The sequence below is a fragment of the Coturnix japonica genome, chromosome Z (assembly GCF_054131305.1).
Source record: "Coturnix japonica strain WE chromosome Z, WE-NBRP24, whole genome shotgun sequence".
NCBI classification, from domain to species: Eukaryota; Metazoa; Chordata; class Aves; order Galliformes; family Phasianidae; genus Coturnix; species Coturnix japonica.
In genome coordinates this window covers 35677508-35701333 of record NC_140702.1, presented here as the reverse complement: position 1 = coordinate 35701333, position 23826 = coordinate 35677508, and the positions used below count along the sequence as shown (strand labels likewise).

Below are 23826 nucleotides of genomic sequence, written 5' to 3'. Positions count from 1 at the left end.
AAAAATTTGTTCTAATTATACTTATTCTGTCTGGGAAAAAATAAGTTACTGCTGTGTGTAATGTAATTTTGGCTCTGTTTTACAATAGAATAGATAATAGCTATTTGTGCTCATGAACACTTCAGTGTGAGTCAGTTCTGTAGACTGAAATATTAACCCTATTTTTCCCTTTCAAAATCTATTTATTGTCATTAACCTATGCCTTCAACAGGACTTTCAGGACTCTAATCTGGCCTTGTTGACTCTTGTAGAATGTTCAGGTACCTAGATCTCACTTTCCATACTGTGTTGATTTTTTGTTTTTTTTTTCTTTCTGAAACCACTTAAAACTATTAGCATTGCTAACATATTTGGAGTTGCAATTAAGAACATAAGCAGACCTTATCTACCTGTGTTGTGCACAATGCCAAACAGTTAAGAGTAGTTCATCAGTTAAGAACTTCTCAAATGAATATTGAAAAGTTACTTTAAACACAGCAGTTTGATTTCACTGTGGTTGCAACAGACTAGGTAAGAAACAAACTAAAAGACTAGACACATTCCACTTGCAGTGATTTGTTTTAGAGGTATAGATATGTGTATTCACATTGGAGCTCTGCAGGGCTTGGGAACTTTGGAGGGAAGGTAGTAACAATACGGTAGCTTTCAGAGCTAGGCTGACAAAAACATGATGATGCTTCTTTTTTCCCCTCTAACCCTTAACTTCCTCACATCTTTTAGAATATTACTATGGAAATAATGATTAACTTCAGTGACTTAGTAAAAATACTGACAAAAGGACCCGAAAAGCCTGACAACTTTGTACAACCTCTAGAAATAGATCCTCAGTCTTCCTTAAACTCTGACAGAGTTTACTACTTGTATATGCCATGGTGAGCATTAATATTCTTTGCAACTGTGCATTTTTCTTGAGTCTGCAGTGGAGTTTTAAATTACATTTTAATTGGAAAATTAGTCACATCTCTTTGGTTTTTTGTTGTTGCTGTTGTTTTTTTCTTTAGTTGTTTTTGGTTTGGTTTGGTTTGGTTTGTTGTTTTCTTACACTGAATCATGTCAATTGTTCCAGATGAAATAATTTTGACATACAGTTCTGGGGAATGGGCAGTGGCTCAAAACTAGCAAGTTCAGCTTCTGAGTGTGCCATCACTTGCATTCAGGTTGGAAGTAATAATGTCTCAGGGTTAAAACAAGCAAGAAAGTGCAATGTAAATGAATTATTAACTGCTACTTAATTACTTCTTTTGAAACTGATAGTGTATGTTCTGCTGATTTCAAGCAAACCAAGATTTGGCCCTGAATTGTTGTTTAAAATGCTGTGGAATATATTTACATTTTCAGCTCTACATAAATATTCATAATTTACTAAAGCAAGTTGAAAAAAGAAAACACTGCCAATAAATAATTTAAAAACCCTACTTAGGAAGTTTACATTTACAGGATAATAGTACAACTCTCACATGGTTTTTTTGTTTGTTTGTTTTTGTTTTTTTTTGTTCAAATGTCATTAGAACAAATAATGGTGACTATGAACAGTGATGTACATAATAACTCAACTGCTTCAGATAACAACAGACTGGGTAAGACAATGATGTTCTGGGAAGTATTTATCCTGTAGGGTCAAATAGTGCTGAATATAGCTTTAAGACTCTTAGCCTTATTTTATCAGGTAATGTTTCAACATTAGGTGCACATTCTAATTTCTGATTTCTACTTCATCTAAGAACAGAACATGACCTAGGGGGGTTTAGTTGTGTTTCAGTATTTCATAATACATAGGTTTTGATTTTCAAGTTTCTTTTGATATTCAGAGACAATAAGTTATACAATAGTTAAATAACATTTTCTCGTATTTATTTATTTATTTATTTATTTATTTATTTATTTATTTTTTCTGCCATTGCAAAGTTATTTGATTTATTCGATGACACTAAATGCAGAAACCTCTTTGGAGCAGAGAGGATTGTCTGTGTGACATACGGCATGAAACAAAGATTACAGAGGACCCAACTGTTGTGTAACTATAACTCTGTGGCATAGCTGTATTCTCCAGTTAGTGAATGGGCCAATCCAAAGATATTGAACACCTAAACCTGATTGTGGTTTTGCTCACTGTAGTTGTTTGGACAAGGCAGGACTTCTGGCTGAGGTTTATCTGCCTGTACAAAGTGCAGGCCTTGGCTGAAGATTTCCAGATTGGTTGTATTACAGCTCATTATGTATATTTAGACACATTAAAGAGAAATGGGTAACACGTTATACATTTTTAATTGATGAATAAAATTCTGGCCTCATGATAGAACTAATTTTGTCATTTTCATAAAGTCATGTGCCATTTTTATTTAACATTTTGTGCATGCTTTAAATGCATTTTATGTTTATGTGTTTGGTTGTCAAGAATCCATTTGTGTTTGGACTTTTGTATTGATTTTTCTTTGACTTTTTCTCATAGCATGATTTCTCATATTTTATTTTGTTTCTTTTAGGTTTTGTTTTATTTCATAAGATCCCACTGGATGGGTAAATGAAATATGAAAAAGATGAGAGTGGGGCTGTTGAGCTTGTTATGGAAGCTATATGCTGCACACTAGGGAGTGGACAGTGTTCTTGCCCAGTGAAATGCCTCCTCCCTTGGACTTCTCTTTTAGACATTGGTTGTGTTTGGAGAACTCTAGAAGTACTTTCAAGTCAATAGCTGTTTTTCAAGAATGGGGCAAAGCTAAGCCCCGAGGCAGCTGTAAAATTCAAGAAAGTCCAGAAATAAGCTACCACACTCTTTCCTATTACCTTGTCCTCACTGTCTTCAGAATGACTTTGAGATGAAATTACATTACATTGTTTTCCTATGTCAATTTTTTTTCTGTTTGAACTTAACTAGAAAGATGTTGTTTTTATAAATAATATTTATCAAAGGTGAACTGCAAAGTTGCGCTTGTATTTTTGCATAAATGGCTCATAAAACTCTTCCACAAACACTTTATTTAAGTACGCACATAAACTCGTTGATTTTGTTGGGAATGCTGACATACTTAAAGCTAAGTCTGTGTATATTTTGAGGATATAGCCTTAAATACTGAAGCAGTAAATTGCAGAGTTGGCCCTGTAAATCATATTTATACGTGTGGTTCCACTGACTTTGCCAGGTAGATGCTGAGTCTTAGCTGTATGGATAATGAGCGCAATATTGTTCATCACTGTTTTGGGTTTTGAATTACTGCCATCACTTAACCAGTCACTCAGCCATGCTTATCAAGTATTATTCATAAGAACACAGACTTTTAGTAGGCTGGAATGCTGATTCTGAACCAAAAACAAGAGTAGCAACACTATAATGTTGGTCCTTCGGACTGTATGTTTGTAGAAATATTCAGCTGTTCAAAAAGAAGTGTAGTGTCTCCAGGAATCTTCACAATAGCAAGGAAGGTTTGCAAAGGCACAAGCATTTTGCAACAACTGGGATGCATTTGGGCATATTGTTAGACATTTGTTTTCATTATGCGTACTTACAAAGTCCTGAGCTTAAAATTTGATCTTTTCTGTTTAAGGAATAATCTTAGGAAAGGTGAAATTTCTGTTTTTTAACTGGAAATTAGTTAGGAAGACCAGCAGCAAAAGACGGAGATAGATGAATATATTTCTATGAATCTTGATTGAATTTCTGAGCTTTTGATTTTAGTTCCTTGAGAAACAAGCAAAAGATAATTTTTTTCTCTTCTACATTTTCTTTTCTTTTCTTTTCTTTTCTTTTCTTTTCTTTTCTTTTCTTTTCTTTTCTTTTCTTTTCTTTTCTTTTCTTTTCTTTTCTTTTCTTTTCTTTTCTTTTCTTTTCTTTTCTTTTCTTTTCTTTTCTTTCTTTTTTCTTTCTTTTCTTTCCTTTCCTTTCCTTTCCTTTCCTTTCTTCCTTTCCTTTCCTTTCCTTTCCTTTCCTTTCCTTTCCTTTCCTTTCCTTTCCTTTCCTTTCCTTTCCTTTCCTTTCCTTTCCTTTCCTTTCCTTTCCTTTCCTTTCCTTTCCTTTCCTTTCCTTTCCTTTCCTTTCCTTTCCTTTCCTTTCCTTTCCTTTCCTTTCCTTTCCTTTCCTTTCCTTTCCTTTCCTTTCCTTTCCTTTCCTTTCCTTTCCTTTCCTCTTCTCTTCTCTTCTTTTCTTTTCTCTTCTTTTCTCTCCTTTTCTTTTCTTTCTCTTCTTTTTCTTTTCTCTTCTTTTCTTCTTTCTCTTCCTTTTCTCTTCTTTTCTTTTCTCTTTCTTTTTCTTCTTTTCTTTTCTTTCTTTTTTTTGTTTATTTGTTTTTAATTTCAGACATTTTCACTCTTCCATTGAAAAACTGTTGTCAGTGTCAACGGTTTTTAAAGTATACTCTATCCTTTCCTTTCTACAAGAGTATATATTCTGTCTTCTTTTTTCTTGTCTTGGCCCTTTTTTTATTTTTTCCAAATAGTTTATCTCCCTTAGCCTTTAAAGACTTTTAGTTCTTTGAGTTTTTTTCTTATATTCTCTCCACTCTCTGACATCCAAGTTCTTTCTTCCTGCTGTGGTCAAGTTTTGTAAATGTTCTTATTAGTCAATAAGTAAGTCCACATTTGAATTCTTCAGGATCAGTGTAGTGAGATATTTCCTTTCTTGTGTAACTGGCTGGGGAAAGGGAGCTGCAGTTGCTAGAGTGCTTTTTTTGCCTTCTCCAAAATCTGTCCCAAATATGTGTTTTTTAACATTAATGATGATCTAGGAATCACCAAATTCTCTGGTGATTTTGGGAGGGATGGCAGCAATTGAAGACATCAGTCATACTCCCTGTGTGAAGTTAGATATCAGCAAGGGTTCTGCCATTCCTCAGAAAAATGTATTAGGAATACCTACCTTTTTTCCTCCCTAGGTCTATGTGGAAATAATCTTAGTTTAGGGTGTTGCTTTCTATTCTGCTACTGATTCTTCTTTAGCTTTCTTTTAATTATTTTACTCTCATATTTATTGCTTACTTTTCCCATTTCGAAATAACATTCAAAGCCACTGAGATGATTCAAAACTAATGGCAAATCATTTAGATAATCAGTATTTGAAAAAAAGTCAGTGGAGCTACATCATATGTAAGTTGGATCATGAGCAGAGCTTGACCCAGTAGCCCAGATTCTGGTCTTAAATTATGCTGGAACAAAGTCAGTTTATTTCAGTTATATATTCATAATTCATTGCCAAATAAATGAGGTGACAGTCTGATCCCTTTTCTTTTGTCAAGGAAATCACAGACTTGCCAAGTTGGAATATGACAGATGATTTTTTGAAATATTCCGTTTTAAATGGTAGTTCTTTATGATTTATTATATTTATATGCAGAAATATGCACAGATATTGATTTGGAATTTTACATACTTTTTTTTGTAATTTATTTTGTAGCACTTTGCAGTTCATCTTTATCATACAGGAATAGGTTGGACCTTCAAGTATTTCAGCATGTACTTACAGTATTTTGGATTAAATGTAATCATGGAGGTAACTTCAATAAACCAGATCCGATTTATGCACAAGCAAAAAATATATTTATATATATATTATAGAATTTCCTTCTTAAGCATTTTGTATTATCTTTTATATTATCCTCTCAGTGCACTGTTATATGATGCAGATATTCACAGAACCTAATGGATTACAGCACCTGATTTGTTACTAATTATGTCTTAATGCTGATGTTTAATGCTTAATGGAAAAAGATAATATGATCCTAAAATGGTTTCAGTATGTGGCCAGAACCTCTTAAAGCTAAGGAAGCTAAACTTCTAATGTGGAAATTATAGTACTTACTAGCTCCTGTTTTTTAGCTGGATTTTAAGTGACATTGTTTTTAACTGTTCAGATTCTGATCTGCTCAAATGGTGTTAGTTTAGAAAGTGCTCAGTTAATTATAAATTCCTGACCTCCTTAAAACAAAGTGACACTCAAACTAAGAATCATGCAGGAGCCATTAACATGGTAAAAGTTTCTGAGCATCAAGGATTTGATACTAAAAAGCTTTTATATTGTTTCACTAAGCAATAAAAAAAGGCTATGAAATGTTTAAAAGCAGAGTTGCTATTTTTTTTTTCCAATATACCCGACATAAAACTTAAAATAAACGCATATTCCTAATGTTCTGCTAGAAGGGATTTATGCTCAAATTTGCTTTAAATTGGCATTTTATGCATTCAGAAAAGTATTGAGATAAACTTTTGGACAGCTTAATAAGCAGATTACCTGCGGGACTGGAAGAAGACCTGGAGGTAAGTTTTGTTGTGAGGCAGGGCATGTAACCAAGGCTATTAAAAAACCCATTCCAGCTGAACTTGCTGGAAGTGGTCAGGTCTATGTTGGAAAGGAGTATGTTGCTCCCAGGCAGAGCCCCAGGTTTGCATTATCCTTGCTGCTGTTGTCTGCCACATCAAGTGAGGTGGGTGCATGCAGGAAGGCTCTTCCTGCAGAAGGGTACTTGGGGACCATGTCCTCTTCTGTGGAAGTCACAGAACTAACTTGCTGTCAAGGAGGCTGCTGTGGCACATTTGCAGTGTGTTTGGATAGCAAGGCACTCCCTGTCCTTTCCACTGCCTTTGACTATCAGCTTGGTCTCAACCCACATAGGAGTTATTCTAGAAAGCCATTAATTTCAGTGGGAGCAAGATCCTTGGTGGCATCAGACAATGCCAAGAAAACCTGTGGACAACCAGTTAGAAGTAATTTTGATTCTGTTTCAAATAGCATTCACAGAAATTGCTTGCTCTTCTTTGACACTGGGCTGAAGCACTAAAAATCCATTTCTTCCCTATGGTGCAGGCACTCCCCAAACACTGTTTTACAAAGACTAAAAGCATTATGGAAGTCTGCCTCATAGGAATGACCAATACACTTCATACTAACTCTCTCCACAAAAGCATTGATAAAAAGGTCCCGTTTCTGAGACCCTTCACCCAGCTGTGCATGACATGCTGACTGTTACTGGCAGGCATTCCAGACAGAAGTTTAGATACAACTGTTTGAATTTTTAGAAGTACTCAAGCAGTTTGTAAAGTTTATGAAGTTACCAAACAGATAGAAAGGGTGTCCTTTTTGACATCTTTCCAATTCAGCACTTATTCTCCTGTTGCATAGTGAATATTTTAAAACATTAAAAGCCTATGCAGAAGTGAGAGAGGTAAATACTTTTTGTCCCATTCAGAAGGAAACTCCCAAAGCTTACTTGAACATTTTTTGTACTTACTACCTTATTCTTCTTTCTCACTATACTCTGTTTTTTCTTGATAGTTTTCAGTGGTTCTCTCATTCCTTTTGTTCCATTCTTGGCAGACTTAATCATCGTCCTTCTTCATGTGCTGTAAACTCATGAAGGGCTTCATGCAATGGTGTAAAGTAGTCCAGATGATAATGCAGGCCCATACTGAGCCTGCACTGAGCCATATTGAGATTTTGTCATCCAGTGTCAATAGTAAATGTTTATTGATGGTTGAAAGTACTGAGAACTATAACTACACCATTATAAGAAGCACAGAGAATACTGATATGACATATTCCACAATGTTTCTGTCCATTTCATTCCATTCCATTCCATTCCATTCCATTCCATTCCATTCCATTCCCCTACTTACGTGCTAGTGCATATGCCCAGCTTTTTGAATCTGGCTTTCATTTTTACCTGTTTTTCTTTTGAATTTACATGTTAAATTTTGTATTAAAATAGGAAATGATTAATTGGAATTAAGTGTAGGTATTGAATTCCACAGGCATGCAGGTTGTTTGATTGTACTTGTAGAAGAGACTTTTTATCAAACCTGGAAGTTATTCATATTTTACATGAGGAGACAGTTTCAGAAATGTATCCATTCATGAAAAAAGATAAATTGAAGAAGTCCATATTATGGTATGTCCTTGTAGTTTTGCTTTCATCCTTCCATGATTAGCTGTATTTTTTCAGCTGCAAGGAATGTGATCAATGAGCACGTGCTTATTTAAAGGCAGTACAGAGTAAAAATGTTTTCATTTTGAAAGGAACCAGTAGTCCCTAGAGGTAGCAATGCGCAGCAGTCTTTCTCAGTAGACTAGTATTAATTTAGAAGGAGATTTCCCTCCTTGTGTGTGTTTTCAATGTAACCTTCTTTATTGTCTGGAATGACAAGAACTACTATCTAGGTAGTTACTCAGGAAATTATCTGATTGAGAAAGAGGTGGAAGTGATGACTTCTTTCCAATGGTTTTGATTTTTCCCTTGATGTAAGAAGAGTCTGGTGCATTCCCTAGACATGTCTGTAAAATAGGAAAAGAAATCCTGACTTTTTCCTTTTTTTATTTTTATTTTATTTTTTAAACATAGCTATTTCTGGAGCAGAATGGAGCACCCATGCCAGTTTGTAAGCCTGATATCAATGGCTTTGGTAAATGTATTTAAAATGTATTCTGCTGCCATTTGAGCCCTGCATCCTTTGACTATATCTTAGGTTTATGATCAGTTTAAAAATAGGAAGAAATTGATTCAGTTGGTGTCAAGGTATAGAAGTTAAACATTCTGTACTCAAATCTATCTTTCAGAAGCTTAAAAAATTAATGTTCTAAATGATAGAACAGAAATGTCTTCTACCTTAACAACATTCTAAAAAAGAAAACAGTTTGCTGTAATCCATCAGCAGGCTGTGAATATTTGTTCCCTCTCTCTCCTCTCTAGTTCTTCATGTTAAAACTGTTTTATATGTCCTGTAAATAACAGACAATGACTGTTTTTATTGCCAAGTGCTACTGTAACACTTTAGACAGTCCATACTTTAAAGACGTGTACTTGACAAACTTATTTTTAACAGCCCAATAAAGTTTTATAATTCATTATCATTGTGTCTTTCACTCTGTATAAGTACTTATGTCTATTATTTCATTCGAAATTTTGTACTGTATTGGAAAATATCTGAATTGTGGAGTTCCTCAGCTGATATCTGTTGTCATATATGTGCTTATTCTTGTTTTTGTTTTCTGGTATATTGTAAGACTCAGCTCTTCATTTTTATAGCATCACGAATGATTACTATATTTTAAAAAAATCCCATTTTCAGAAAAAAAAGCAACAAAGCAACCACATTTCAGTGATAACTGTATTTCTATTTAATTTAATGTAAATGCACATGTGTTTAGTATGTACATTTAATAAGACACGCCTTTATTCAGATTAAATGACTACATATTCAGATGTTGGACATAAGACAGCAAGTTTTACATTTCAGACAACATTTCTTCTACTTAGAACTTTTATGTAGAAGAAGTGGTGTGATTGAATGCTCAAGCACGCCATGTTGATTTTATACAAATTGTTTTTGGGAAACATCAGTGCTGCTATTTGAAGGATGTGTTTTGATTTGACTCTTCTGTTTGTCAGGCTGGACTGTTTGGGTCTCTTGATAGAACTATTGAAACAGAGTACACAAGAACATTGAAACTGTTATGTCACAGGTTCATCATAAGTTTTACTCTGTCTCTCTCTCTCTCTCTCTTTTGCTTTTGTTTCTTTTGTCGCAGATGCAGATATTGTATTGCATGTTCCTTTTCTTGTCAGTGAAGGGTTTGATGACTTTTTTTAATGAGTTCACAGTATTTTGTGTATTTTACCAAACCTGCTTTGTATACCCATGTGGACTTTTTCATCCATTGGCACAACTTTTTCATTACTTGACACAACTGTGAAGTCACATAGTGTCATAATCTATGCAAAATGTGTTTTTAAAAACAATTATGATTTCTTGCCACTTTATAAGACAGGCAGGCCTGTCCACCAGGTATGCCTATTCCTATGGAGAATACCTTCAGTAGAACTTGCTACTAAGGGTAGATAATTATGATATTGATAGCACTGGAAAAGACAATGATTTAAAGCAAGTATTCAAATAAAACAAATTATCATCTACTTGCCAAATCTTTCTAAATTAAAAACATTTGTTACATATTTATTTATTTATTTATTTATTTAATGAGTGGTAATGGAGCTTAACAGTGAAACACTGTAATACAAAATTTGCATCCTCAATAAAACAAAGTTACTATCTAAAGAGAAAAATTAAAAAGGGGCAGAGTAGAAGCAAAAGTGAAAGTAGCCATTTATGCAGACCAGCAGATTAGGAAGTACACAGGATAAATAGTAACATAGATAGCTAGTGTTCCTGAATTTAACAATCCAAATTAGTTTAAAAATGCAAACGAGGATTCTTTTTTTTTTTCTTTATTTAAAATAAATATGAACTGTAACTTAGCAGTATTCTTGTAAATACTTGCCTTTCCTTTTTGTCCTTTTAATGAGGAAAAAGAATACAAACAGCTTGTATTAGATATTAGTATCTTAAATTGTTTTATCAATACACTCTCTTCATTTACATATAAAAATACAGTACAAAAAAGTACAAAAAAGACAGGGATCTCTTGGAAAGAGTCCAGCGGAGGGCCACTAAGATGGTGAAGGGCCTGGAGCATCTCCCCTATGAGGAGAGACTTAGGGAACTGGGTCTGTTTAGCTTTGAGAAAAGAAGGCTGAGAGGGGACTTGATCCAGGTTTATAAATACCTGAGGTGTGGGAGCCATAGTGGTGAGGCTGGTCTCTTCAGTAGTGTGTGGGGATAGGACTAGGGGTAGTGGAATGAAAGTACAGCATAGGAAGTTCCGCACGAATGTGCGGAAGAACTTCTTTACAGTGAGGGTGACGGAGCACTGGAACAGGCTGCCCAGGGAGGTGGTGGAGTCTCCTTCTCTGGAGATATTCAAGACCCGCCTGGATGCCTACCTGTGCGACATGGTGTAGGGAGCCTGCTTTGGCAGGGGGATTGGACTCAATGATCTCTAGAGGTCCCTTCCAACCCCTACAATTCTGTGATTCTGTGATTCTGAGAAAATAATTTTCAAATATTACCTTCTAGTTGTCACTATATTAAGTGTAAAGTAAATTTAAATTCAGTTTTCAGATTGATCATTTGGTGCATCTTTCTATAGTTGAACAGTAATCAGGCCCTAAAACTAAAATAAATGCAATAGCTGCACATAAGCAGGTCTTCATATTTTTCACTTTTGTGAAGACTATTGTAAATTCACAAAAACCAGATTTCTGGTATTCAGATAATCCTATAGAAATACTTTTGGGGCAGTGTGTTATTCCCCTGAAAAACAAATATCATGTGCAGGTATCTAAGCTAAGTGTTCTGTAGCTAGTTCACTGAAGCTGAAAGACACTCCATGTTTAAATGACACTATTTTGTTTGGTTGCTATCCAGAGCTCTAGTACTTTCGTCATAGAGCAGAGTTTGCAATAAAGGAGACAGACTTCCATTATGGTCTGTAAACAGAAAATGGAATTGCAACCAAATAGTCCCTTCATAACATAAAATTGCAATTCAGAGTGTATGGCAGCAGGAGAGAGTGGGTAAAGAAAACAGAAAGGTGTATTTGAAATTGAGCTGAAAATGAATTTGGGTAATTTGGGTTACAGTTCTTGTTTGGTGCACAAGTTAATTCTGTATTTAAAATGAATGGCTTGTTCTGGTAGTTGAAAAACAGTAACTTAAAAAGCTTTTTTTTTTTTTTTTTTTTTTTTTTGCTTTGGTTATATGATTATATATATTTATATGATTATTATATGTTTCCCTACTGTATTTTGAAAATTTGTGGTTTATTCCCATAACCCTTATGATGCTATTAATTGCGTTTTTCATCACAGCATACTTCAAATATAGTTACTAGAGTAGAACAGAACAGAACAGAATAATTCAGTGGAAACTGAAGAGAGGCTTCTACCACCTCTCTGGGAAGCTTTTGCCAGTGTATGACCACCCTCATGGGACAGAAATGTTTCCTAACATCCAGTCTGATCCTCCCTTGCCAGTGCTGTATGTTGTTCCCACATCTTGCCATTGGTTCCCAGGAGCAGAGCCTGGCACCTCCCTCTGCTTCCCCTCCTCAGGGGGATAGGGAGACCAGTGCAGTCAACTCTCAGCTGCATCTGCTCTGGACTGGACAGCCCATATGCCCTAATTCTCTCCTCACAGGACATGTCTTCTAGCCCTGTTACCAGCTGTGTCCCTCTTCTCTGGATGCTTGCAAGGACCATAATATCCTTTTTATATTGTGAAGACTAGAAATGCAAGCAATTTTCAAGATGAAAATTTAGCAGGAGAATCACCTCTTTTGGGCAGCTGGCTGTACTGTGTTTAATACATCGTAATTGCAGTTTGCGCCCTTGGCCACCAGGACTCACTTCTGACTCACGCTGAGCTGCTGTCACTAGTACCCCCAGGTCCCTTCCTGCTGAGCTGCTCCACAGCCACTCATCTCCTAGTCTGTACCGATGTTTGGCATACCAGTAATAATCATAATAATAATCACAATATAAGGTCCAAAACAGTGTAGTGGAGTGAGTTAGAATAAGAATGTGATAGTATATTTCATACCTTCATGGTATGTGTTACAGCACATGGCTTTTGCCATGCAGATGTGCTCTCCTACTTATACATCCAAAAGAAGCAGAGTATTCAACTGGTTGCTCTATTCATGGCATTTTCCCAAGAGGGATGATCATCAAAAGGGAAATATGCAAGTGTGCTGGGAGTCAACACTGACTCTCCCTTGGGAGCTGATACAAATCTCTTCCTGGGTAAAGAAAGAGACACATTCCCCTTCAAGGGGAAGGGAAAAATTTATTGTTCCTGCTTTTCCTTTCTCAAAGAGGTGCCACATTTCCATTCCCCACAGTGGCTTCAGTCTTTGTTGGAGTCTGAATGCAGGCCTGCTTCTGTTAGAGCAGCCTTCCCCGAGACCTGTCACCTGCTGTCACCTGTCATGGTGAGCTGGTGGTCTGGCTTCTAAGAGCTGGTGTTCCTAACCATGGAATATTAACAGTTTTCCTTCTGACATCTGGTCTGAATTTTGCACAAGCTGTGAGCAGTTGTAACCACTGGTGATTAGTAGATAGCTTGCATGATAGCGGTTTGATCGGTGATTGCCAGGGGACAGATACTCATGCCAGGAAAAAGCAGCTTTCTGCAGACTGTGCAGAGAGGCTGAGGATTGATGGCAGAGAGACTGAGTTATTCTGTCATCAGTCTATTTAGAAACGGTTTGATTGTCTCTAAGAGGAGAGGTAAATTCAGAAAAGCTTCTGATTTATTATTTTTTTTCCCATTCAGAGGCATTGTGGGTCTTGGTTTGGGTGTTGTAAGTCAGGCTACTGTAAGATTTATTTATTTGATACAGAATATAAATGCAAATTTAACTAACTGCATTCATAAGTAATCCCACCCACATGTTGCAGAATTTGAAGAGTCTGTGCAGATGCTTGCCTGCTTAATTGAATTGCACCAAATCCCAAACTCTGACCTTAGATACAGTGCAGCACTGTATTCCCCTATAAAATAAATGAGGAGTGTTTATTCATCTGAGATTTTGTGTCATTAATGCTGTTTGAGACAGAAGAAATTGTGCCTGTGTATGTGGTCCTGCCTACTCCAGGATTCTAGGGAGGACTGATAATGCACCTTGTTAAATTGCATCTGAATAATACCTAGATGCTTAATTAACAAACTAAAACTTTTTTCATTGCTACCTACACACTGGAATTGCAAGTGCACACCTTATTCATGTGTCCTTCCTTGCACTGTATGTATGTTTATGCTACGTGGCTAACATGCCAACATCTATCTGTTCAGCACTGAGTTTATCTGCAGAGGATGCAAAACTATAAGACCTGAGAAAGGAATGAATCAGGTCATTTAATAAATAAAATCAGCCAAGAGAATATCTTCTGTAGTCTTACTTTTGAAAATTAAGTTTCATTTTAGAAATGGTAATGATATTGGTATTCTTACTTTCTCATAGAAGCTTAGAAGTGTAAGTTACCAGCTCATTACTTAAGTTTTTTCTTTATTTGCAGACTGGTTAGATAGCTGTTGTAAGTTGCTGTGTCTTTGTTCTGTGGATTTTGCTCCCATGTGAATAAACTGGCTGGTAAAGAAAGAAAAGCTTGTACTCTCTAAAGTCATAATGGAGCACAAAGATATCCAAACCACTCAGCTGATGAACTGCTTACTCTTTCAAATCAGTTTGTGTGCCACCAAGGATAAGACAACTCAGTGGTGAGAGCTGGTAGCCAGATCCCAGGCCCAAGACTGTGTGGCATCCCATCCACAGAGACAGAGCCTCACCAAGGAAAGAGAGCTCTGTTGCAGTGCACCTTGGCCATCTCAGCAGAAGTCCAACAAAGCTGATATGTGTAGGCCACTTCCTGGACTGTTACTTATGAGGTTTTATTTCTGTGGCACAGGACCCAGCTGAAAGCTTTGCAAGAGGTGTGCCCAGGCACAAAACACCTGCATTGGTTCTGCATGCTTGTCAGGACGAGCATGCAGCACTGTATTTAAATTTGCCTAGGACTTGGGCTTTCTTCTTGGCCCATTTCCTGTTTCTGTTTGGGCTCTAAAGGAGAGACTGAAAGTGAGAAATGGCAGGAGGACTTTGCTTCCCAAGGGTAAGCACTTTCCAGCAAGCTGATTTATTCTCCTCCCTCAGTCCCCGTAACTGTGTGAATGAAAGTTGAGAGATCTATATCTTGCTAATTTTAATAATCAGAACAGCAGCCTTGTGTACAGAACCTTTGCATTTTTGGTAGTATGCAAAAAATGGTAGCAGTTTTAATCTTCTCCCTGGGAGTTCTGTGTGAGCATAACCAGAGTTGGAATTTCAGGTTTTGGTCCTATGTTAATTTCCCAGCAAGAAAGAGAAATGGATTTGATAGATTTTCAGTTAACCATTAGGAAGACATGAAACTGTCATCCTTTATAACCTAGTGGTACGAATATGGGCAATTACCTTTTTGGCATAGCCTCTTGGGAAGAATACAGATCTATTACTTTAACCCATACACATAATTCATGTGTAGCCATATACTGTTTCAGTGTCAGAACAAAGTGCCATAGCAACATAAGACTTCATTAGCCGAAAAGGATACCATTATTATTCATATAAATACAATAGTCATGATTCTACTGACATTCACAAGGATCTGGTACTACTGTTACTTTAATAAACTACTCTCACTCAAAATTAGAATGAAGAGAATTAGGCTTTTTGTATTGCTGTCTCTTTTTCTGTTTGTAGCATTTGATTTCAGACTTCCTTGCTATCCTCAGAAGTGTTTTCATCTGTACTTCTAAAGAACTAGCTAGTTGGAGTTCAGTGAATTATTTTGGGCTAAAAACAAAAATACAAAACAAACCAAACACGTACACAAAAAACAAAACAAAACAAAAAGCCCATATTAAAACAATGAACCTCAATCTTCTCCCAACCCCTCCCCGAACACACATCTGGCAAAATAAGTAAAGTGTAGAAAAATCTTCAGGGAAAATACGTCCTTTCTAAAGACTGAAAATGCAAAATGTCCGGTTTGCTGAAATTGTGTAAATGTGGGCACACCAGAGAATGAAGTACTGAGTGACTGTGTTCATACAGTGAAGTCTAATGTTTGTGTATTTAGGACTGGTGCACATAGATTAAGAGCGTATTGGTTTTTTTGCATGTGGGAAGTGGATGTGTGTGCCTTTTGTGATCTAGGCATTTGGACCTGTTTATATAGGACCACTGAAATTCCAGTTTTGATTCTTGTCCCGTACAAGGGAGAACTGTGGCTGTGTGCAGTTTGTTTTGATTCACAGTCCCTGAAGGCAAACAGATTATTTTTGCAGATGAACTTGGAGATACACTAATTAGGACAGTTTATATAGTCTTCTACTTCATTTGGTGCTTTTGTTCTGCATATGTTCATTAGGTTTACACTGAAAAACTATTGTATTCTGCATGGTAGTATTTGCTTTTAATGGTCAGAAATATGGCTATATTGTCAGCTTTCTTTAGCAGGTCCTTTCTGAGAGTATTTGATTTCCATGTAAATCTATTCTGATCAATATGTTGCTAAGAAACAGCCGTGACTGAGTTTTTCGTAAAAGGGGAAGTCTGAGAATAAATGAATGTTACCCAAAAAATAGAGAATAATAGGTACTAATGCTATTTAATGCTTATATCTAAATTACAACACAGGAAGCCATAAGTGGGTATTTGCAAGTGGATAATTGCAAGCTGAAGTGTTTTACAAGGTGGTGGAAAGCTGCAAGGAGATAAGCAATCCAGTGTGATGGGGAAAAAAAAAAAAAAAAAAAAAAGGCTGATAAACCCAGTGGTCAAGATATTAAAAATGATCATTCTAATAGTTTGCCAAAACCTCACTCTGATGTATTCATTTGTATTAGCAAAACTGATGGAGCTTGGCTTGTACTGTGACCAGCTCCAGGATGGCTGAGCTAGCTAGCATGTTGCAAATGGTTTTCTGCATAGGGCAGTTCCCTGCTTACTGCAGAAGTAGTTACAAAGAAAGAGGCAAGGAAGAGGAAGTGTGTGAGGGATGAGGCGTTTTCCTTCAGAAGGAGGAGGATATGGCTGTGAATGGCAGTAGAGGGCCAATGTTTAAAGTCATGTCAGTCAACTTGTGCATCTGATCTCACAGCTTCTGTCTGATGGTGCTGGGGCAGGCTGAAACTTGAGGTGATGCCTCTCTGTCCGTGGGCATCACTTTCCCTGCTGCAGTAACTTTTAGATCTATAGTTGAAGAGCGTTCAAGAAATATTTAGTTGGACTGTAGAATAATCTCAATGTGAGCTGAGTAGACAGCAACACTGCAATTCTGCAGATTCTGTTTATTATTTGAGCGCCATATTTGGGTTTCTTTGCAGGTAAATCATTTTGTTTTGCTTCTGTAAAGACTGCCATTCTTAAGGTTAGCTAGTGTGAATATAAATGAAAAAAGAGTTGGAAATGATTATGCTGAGACATTTGTTTGAGGACAAATTGAAAGATATATTTCAATGAAATGTTGTGTTGACTTTATAATTCATGGATGTTTTGGAACCTGTAAGAGTCTTGTACTACTAAAAAAAAATGTGAATCAATACAAGACTTCATTTTACAGCATCATGTAACTAGTATACTTGTATTTCCACTAATGGAATCTTCAGAAATAATAAAGGAAAAAAAAGAAAAAAAAAAAAAAAGAAAGAAAAAGAAAGAAAAAGAAATTGTAAATAAAGGACTCAATGAAATAACTTTTATTCTGGTAGACCCACTCTAATCTTCAGATTCATAAATTACTGATGTATTTCCCACCTGACTGGGCCTATCTTGACTCTGCAGCCTGGAAAAATAAACTGCTAATGCAGTGAAATATATATATTTTATGTATATAAGCTCTGTATTTGTTGAGCTGCAGACCTCATTCAGTTTTGAGTGGAAATAGGCCACTACTTGAAGAGGTAAAACATTATCCATAAGACTATTCTAGGTCTCCATTTTGGTTCTGTGGAAGAATAATGCTGAAAAGGAATTGTAATTCCCTTCCCAGGCCATACCTGTAATTTTCTGAACAGATATTTGCCTGATATAGCTTTAAAATGTCCTGAAGTGGATATTTCTTTTTGAGCATTTCCACTGGCTGAGGAAGATTTCATAACATTTTAGCACAGTCTTTCTTGACTGAATTTTGAGATGTAACTCCTCATTCTCATCTAGTATTACATAAATATTGTTTCCTTCTCTGTGCAGATCTGAAGGGCTGTCCTTATGCACCTCCTCAGACATCACTGTAGAATAAAAAAAAAAAGAAAGAAAAAGAAAAAGAAAAAGAAAAAGAAAAAGAAAAAGAAAAAGAAAAAGAAAAAGAAAAAGAAAAAGAAAAAGAAAAAGAAAGAGAAAAGCCAATTACTCAGATTTTTGTTTGTTTGTTTTGTTTTGTTTTGTTTTAATCAGGCCTGAGTATTTTTACATATTTTTATGCAGTATTATCCAAATGATTTACTTGGTCTGTTCTTCATGAAACAATCGGGGTGAGTTTATAGAAGGGAAACAGTTTAATGCAGCTTGTTTAAAAAATACACAACAGTGAAGTATCAGGGATATTTCTCCACTATCTATCATATCTACCATATCTTCTAACTCTTCTATCTGAAAAGAGTTTGCAGAATTTTTCTGTATGATAATCCCAAATGCCTTTGCTATTTTCTCAGATAAAGAACTGTCAAAACAGCATGGAGAAACTGAACCGTGATTCTGTATGCTTTGTATTAATTTTCTAGACAACAGAGAAACATTTCTAGTCCTAGGAATGAGAATGTTAATCCTTATTTATGAGAAGTGTTGAGGTAAGCTATCGTTAATTAAATAGTTTCTTAATTTAAAAAAAAGTGAACAAGGGTCCTTTGTGAGGTGAGTTATTCCTTCTCACTTGATACCAACAAGTACATTCCAGCTGATCTTTTTTCTTATTGTGGTGATTTTTCACTGTAGTAGTTTTTGAAGGATTGCAATTTTACCTACATTTCCTACATATCAAACCTGCAGGTGGCTATTTATAGTGGTCCTGTTGGTCTATATTAAAACAGATAAAGCATTATTCCCTTCTTTCAGGTTTTCTGCTGCCCTGTGTCCTTACTTCTCTGGCTCACATATTTCTATTGATTAACACACCCCATCTCAGCTAGATTTTTGTCTCCAATCTGTGTTTCATTTGACAACCAATAACAAGAGGCTATAAATTCCTCATGCTTTATGATAGGACAGCTCATCTCACATGATATGAGCTACAGATACTGCAGACATGCCTGTGAGACAGCAGGCAGCTGTATGGCCACCATTTATCCTCCAGCTGAAGGAGGGCTGTAACTCTCTTGGGGCTGCCTGGTTCAGCAGCAGAAGCTGGCCATTCTTCCTTGTCCTGCATGTGGCTTTGACAAAGATACCACTGGCTGTGCAGGGCAAATCAGTGAGCCACACAAAGCTTCTCCTGCTGCCTACAAAACAGCAATAATAGTAGCATGTGCCTCACAGAGGACAAGCCATGAGTATTTATTGGTGATTGTGTTTAAGAGCCTCTGCTTCAGGACAAGGCTTTGCTGGTGGCTATCTTGATGAGGGCCACCTGTTGAGGAAGACAGAGGGGGATTACCTTTTCTTTTTTCTTCATGGACAGCACTTGAAAAGCATTATGCATTACTGTTGTGGTTTAACCTAGCAGGCAGCTCAGCAGCACACTGCTTCTCATCCATTCCCTGAAATGGGATGGGGAAAGAATCTGAAAAATGTTACAATAAACAAGTTGACAAATAAAGACAGTTCAGTAGTTAAAGCAAAATCTGCGTGTACAAGCAAAGCAAAACAAGAGATTTGTTCACTACTTCCAATGGGCAAGCAGGTGTTCAGTCACTTCCAAGGAAATCTGGGCCCATCATCCATAACAGTGCACTGGAAAGATAAATGCCTCCACTGTAAACTTACCCCCATTCCTCATTCTTAGCCCCAGTTTTTATCACTGAACATGAAGTCGCAGTGTGTAATCTCTTGGGTCAGACTGGGTCTGCTGTCCTATCTCTGACCCCCTTCTTTCCCTGCCTAGCCTCCTTCTTGGCAGGGCAGTATGAGGCACTGCAAAGACCTTGGCTCCGTGTAAGCACTGCTCTGCAACAATGAAAGCATTGCTGCTTTAACAGCACGGTTTTCATCAAAAATCCCAAATATGGCATAGTGCAAGCTTCTGAGATTAAAAAAGAATCTCAGGCAAAACAAGGACAGTTAGAGACCTCTTATTTATTGCAGTTGCAGTACTGCAAAGTAGGTTTCTTGGGTGAACTGCCTTGTCATCCTGTCCCAGACCTAAACATCTGTGCATCTGGTCTGCTCCTGCATCCTGTATGTTCAGTGGTTTTTGGGGAATCACGTGCATTATGAAGCAACCCTCTAGGGGATTCTAGGGTGTTTTCCTTAATTGGAAATTTCCCCTGCAGATATTATGACCTCTGGCATGCACTAGTCTTGTAAAGAGGAGCGTGAATGCTTGCATACATGAAAATATAGATGAGACTGTAAGTAGAAAAAACAAACAAACAAAAAAAACAACAACAAAAAAGAAAAGCAGTTAGATTGGCACTGACTAGGGCTCTTTCACAATCATGCTCCAGAATAAAGCTGAATCAACACATAAGCAGCTGTGGCTCTTAAATGAGAAGCAACAACATAAAGGCCCGATGATATATTTGAGGGGCTAAAATCTGCGCAGAGCCATTTCAGTGGAAATCACACAGATGATTGCACATTCTTTTCTATCTAGAGGAGTCAGGCATTTGAAACAAGTTTTCCAGCAAGAACATGCATTTTATGGGGAAGGCATTTTGGTCACTGCAGTTGACCTTTGATACCTGGCAACACTGAAAGTTTATTACTCTAAAGCTGGAAAACATACCTTTTATTTAATTATGGTTCTGGGTGCCTATTGCTTAAGCTATTTTGTGTGGGGAAGAAAATAATCTGTCACTTACTTACTTTCTTTACTTGACAGTGATACAGTGTTACCAGTGCAATTTGGTCCTCCTGTGAAGCTGCAACAAATACAGAAACATAAATCATTGGCTTTCATGTGAAAGCAAAAGCAGGGACTTTATCACTTAGCTGAAATTTTGACTGTCAAAATTCTCTGTCTCCATTATGATCTTCAAAGAAATGCCTCTCCCTTGTTTCACAGTAGTTGCAGGTGAATAGAATCCTATAGTCTGCTTCTTGATTTTAAGCCTCTATTTCCAGCCTGTTTCTCCTGCAAGAACTCTCCAAGGGGACCACTTTCCTCTGTAATGTAGAGACTGTTGAAGAGGGAGTTTCTGAAGCATGTGCTGACTGGTGGCATTTGTCTGCTGGGTGTGGGGAAGTTCTCTGGCTCCCTGGATCAACATCCGTTCTGGTTCCTACAATTTCCTGGAGGCATGCTCCTGGATGGAAATGAACGTTTTGGGCAGCATCAGGAAGATTTTCTTACCTCGTATATCTAGAAACAATGGTGTGCAAGCTTAAACAAGCACTGCTGCGTGCAAATCTGTTAAACAGATTAATGATACCTGTCAGAAGATGTGAGATTATTTATCCTCTAAACACCCAAGCCTAACAAGACTCAGTTTTCTGAGTTACAGACTTAATGTCTACAACACAGTTTTTGGCTCGGTGTGCTATGCCAGGGTGGAAGAGCATGCATTTGTTTGAGCTCTGAAAAGCAGTGTGCTCCATCAGGAGACGGTTAGGTATAAGGCTGCTTGGGGTAATCTTCTTCTGTCTCCTTCACCACAAACAAAGCAGTATTAATCCCATAACATTCATTGGCAGATGACTGTGGCAAGGACTTTTAAGATGACAGCACTGTGGCTAACACTGATGTCTCTGTTCTGGAAAGCTGTTAGAGATAAGAGACAAAGAGGTGTTCGCTGAAAGGTGGGGAGAAGCATGAGTAGCTATTGCACAGCTGGACTGCTGAAAAAGCACAGGAGCACTCTGCTGGGCTCCTTTCCTCATGAAAAGCAGAAGCAGTTGCAAAGCAAAGAGCATCATTTTAACGAGCCCACTCAGGATTTGCAGAAGAATCCCAGTTTACTTCAAACAGTTCCACTAACTGAAGTGAGTCTAAGCTGGTTTCTCTTTGGGAAGCTTATTCAGCTGGCTTTGATTTTTTCTCCTTATGTTCTATTTTTGGTTCTTAATTCAATTCTCTATATTCAACATGGAGTATTTTAATAGACCAATAATATAAAATAATGTTGTTATAATTGCATTACCCTCTATTAGGCTGGGCTCTCTTATTCAGTCTAATAGAATTGCATAAACATTATTCAACATCATAGTTACCTATAGCAGTTGAATTTGGGAATGCCAAAGAATACTCAAAGAATTCTGTAGCACTTGTAGCACTTGGGTCAATAAACAAACAAACAAACAAATAAATAAATAAAATTGTGACAAGCCATGACTCATAAGCTGTCTTCTAAAGGGAGTGAAAGAAAAAATATGGATTCAACAGTTCAGCTAAAAGGGTGTCTGTTCTGGTAGGAAACTTTAATCTTAACTCTATAATAGAAGAATCTAAATCAGTGCTTTTGTTGAAGCACAAAACTTATGTGTTAATCATGCAAAAAAGAAAGGAAAAAAAAAGAGAAAAAAAAAAAAAAAAAGAAGAAAGTAGAATTTAACTACACATCTCCAAAAAGGAAAGAAGAGAGAAAATTAATTGTGGCCTTAAAATCTAGCAGAGATGATGCTGACTGATATGACACGTATTTACTGTCCTGCTTTTGACTTGTAATATGTCATTACCATATGTCCCTGCATGGACTCAAAGCAAGAAGAGCTTATGCTAGTGCAGGATCAACTGGGAAATCTTTCTGGCCATCAGTGTCATTTTTCATGAAAGGAGCCATGTTTAATAAGTCATCATGGCTCAAAACTCAGCTCTGTAAATAATCCTCTTTACCTGAGCTACCTTCTTACTTGATTAAGCATATGTGTGCCCATAATTAAACAGCTCCTGTCACAATGCTGTTTTTTTGTAATTATGACTCTCAGCGTGGCTTTAACATTAGTAGTGACTTCAGGGATAATTCAAGTGATGTGCAACTCACAGAAGTGTGTTGTGAGAAGGGTGCAGGATATTGCAGTCTTCAAGAGATCTTGATAGAGTTTATGGAGCAAATATGCATGAAGAAATTTGCTTATATCTGTGACACAGTGGTGAAAGGAGAAGTAGATGGTCACAGTGATCATTTCTTGACCATCTAAACTGAAGTCTGAGAATATATACATACAAGTCCATGCTAGATGCAAACAAAACAACAACAAAACAAACAAACAAACAACAACAACAAAAACACCACCAACAAAAAAACAACAGAATCAATAATAAGAGACTACAGGTAATTGTCAAACTCATTCTGCCTTTGATAAATAATAAAGTTTCCCCATTTAATCTTCATGAAATCATACTTTAAGGTACTTTAAAAAATTATCTTTTGATTTGAGCTCAGTGCAAATTCAGAAAAGGGCAACTCTAGTTTCTTGTCAGCACAGATGATGGACTCATCTTGCATCCAGGAAAATGGCTTTGCATTACTGGAATATCAGTCATAGGCTGCTGCTGTGAGAAATGAGCTGCAGTTCTGGTCTGTAATAGTAATGTGACTTATTGCATTCAAAAAATGAAATACATCTTCACAGCAAAGTGGTCAGTCTGGTAGGTATGCAAGTATTGACAGTTTGTCAGTTTGCTCATACACTCTAAAAGATCCCAGAAAAAAAAAAAGAAAAAAAAAAAAAAGCCTCTTTGAAAGCATATGAGCTCAACTGCCTCTGGTAGACAAAAATTGCCATCTGCTGTGTTGCATTTGGCTTAACTGGAAGAAATATACAGTAAAAGGAAATAGGATCTTTAAATCCAAACAACTGTTTCCAAAGACAATTGCATGAGCTGATTCGTTACTAATAAATGACAGTGGATGATGAATGACACAGCACAAATTTCCTACATTTTACGTATTTTTGGACTGCTTCCTACTGTGGAGAAATCATCTAGTTTTCCAGGTTTTCCTCATCTACACCAGAGAGTCTAATACAGTTGTAACCTCCTTCATGCTACAAGGATGACAATTTTATACCAGTTATCTTAATTGAGTAAATAGATTTATAGAACAATTGGCTACTTTTCACCTTCAGCACTTTGCAGTTTACACTGGCCGGAAAAAAAGTTCACTGTGCAAAACTGGGTCTTAGAGTAGCAAAGAAATAATATGACAAACAGAATGAGATTCTATTCATTATACTTCTCTAACATCTAGAAATATGTAATGGATACTTTTCCTTGCCATCACCTCTATTAAATTACAGAGGCTGGAGCATTTGTCCATTTGCTGTAAGAGAAGGGATTTGACCCTTGTACAAGATCTCTATTAGTATAAAAG

The 23826-nt window shown here is 36.8% G+C and overlaps 1 protein-coding gene across 7 annotated transcripts in view; it reads left to right on the top strand.

Moving 5' to 3' along the window:
• The window catches only part of NTRK2 (neurotrophic receptor tyrosine kinase 2), a 203262-nt gene that overhangs the window by 92164 nt on the left and 87272 nt on the right, over nt 1-23826 (top strand). The window contains exons 12-13 of one of the 7 annotated variants that reach the window (XM_032441165.2): nt 1509-1577; nt 2484-8827. The exons of 4 other annotated variants lie outside the window; for them this stretch is intronic. In XM_032441165.2, coding sequence (XP_032297056.2) covers nt 1509-1577; nt 2484-2521 — 107 coding nt within the window. In that variant the 3' untranslated portion in view covers nt 2522-8827. Of the gene's footprint in view, nt 1-1508; nt 1578-2483; nt 8828-23826 lie in introns of those variants that run through there. 2 more of the 7 variants (XM_015849251.3, XM_032441166.2) reach the window with 2 other exon arrangements.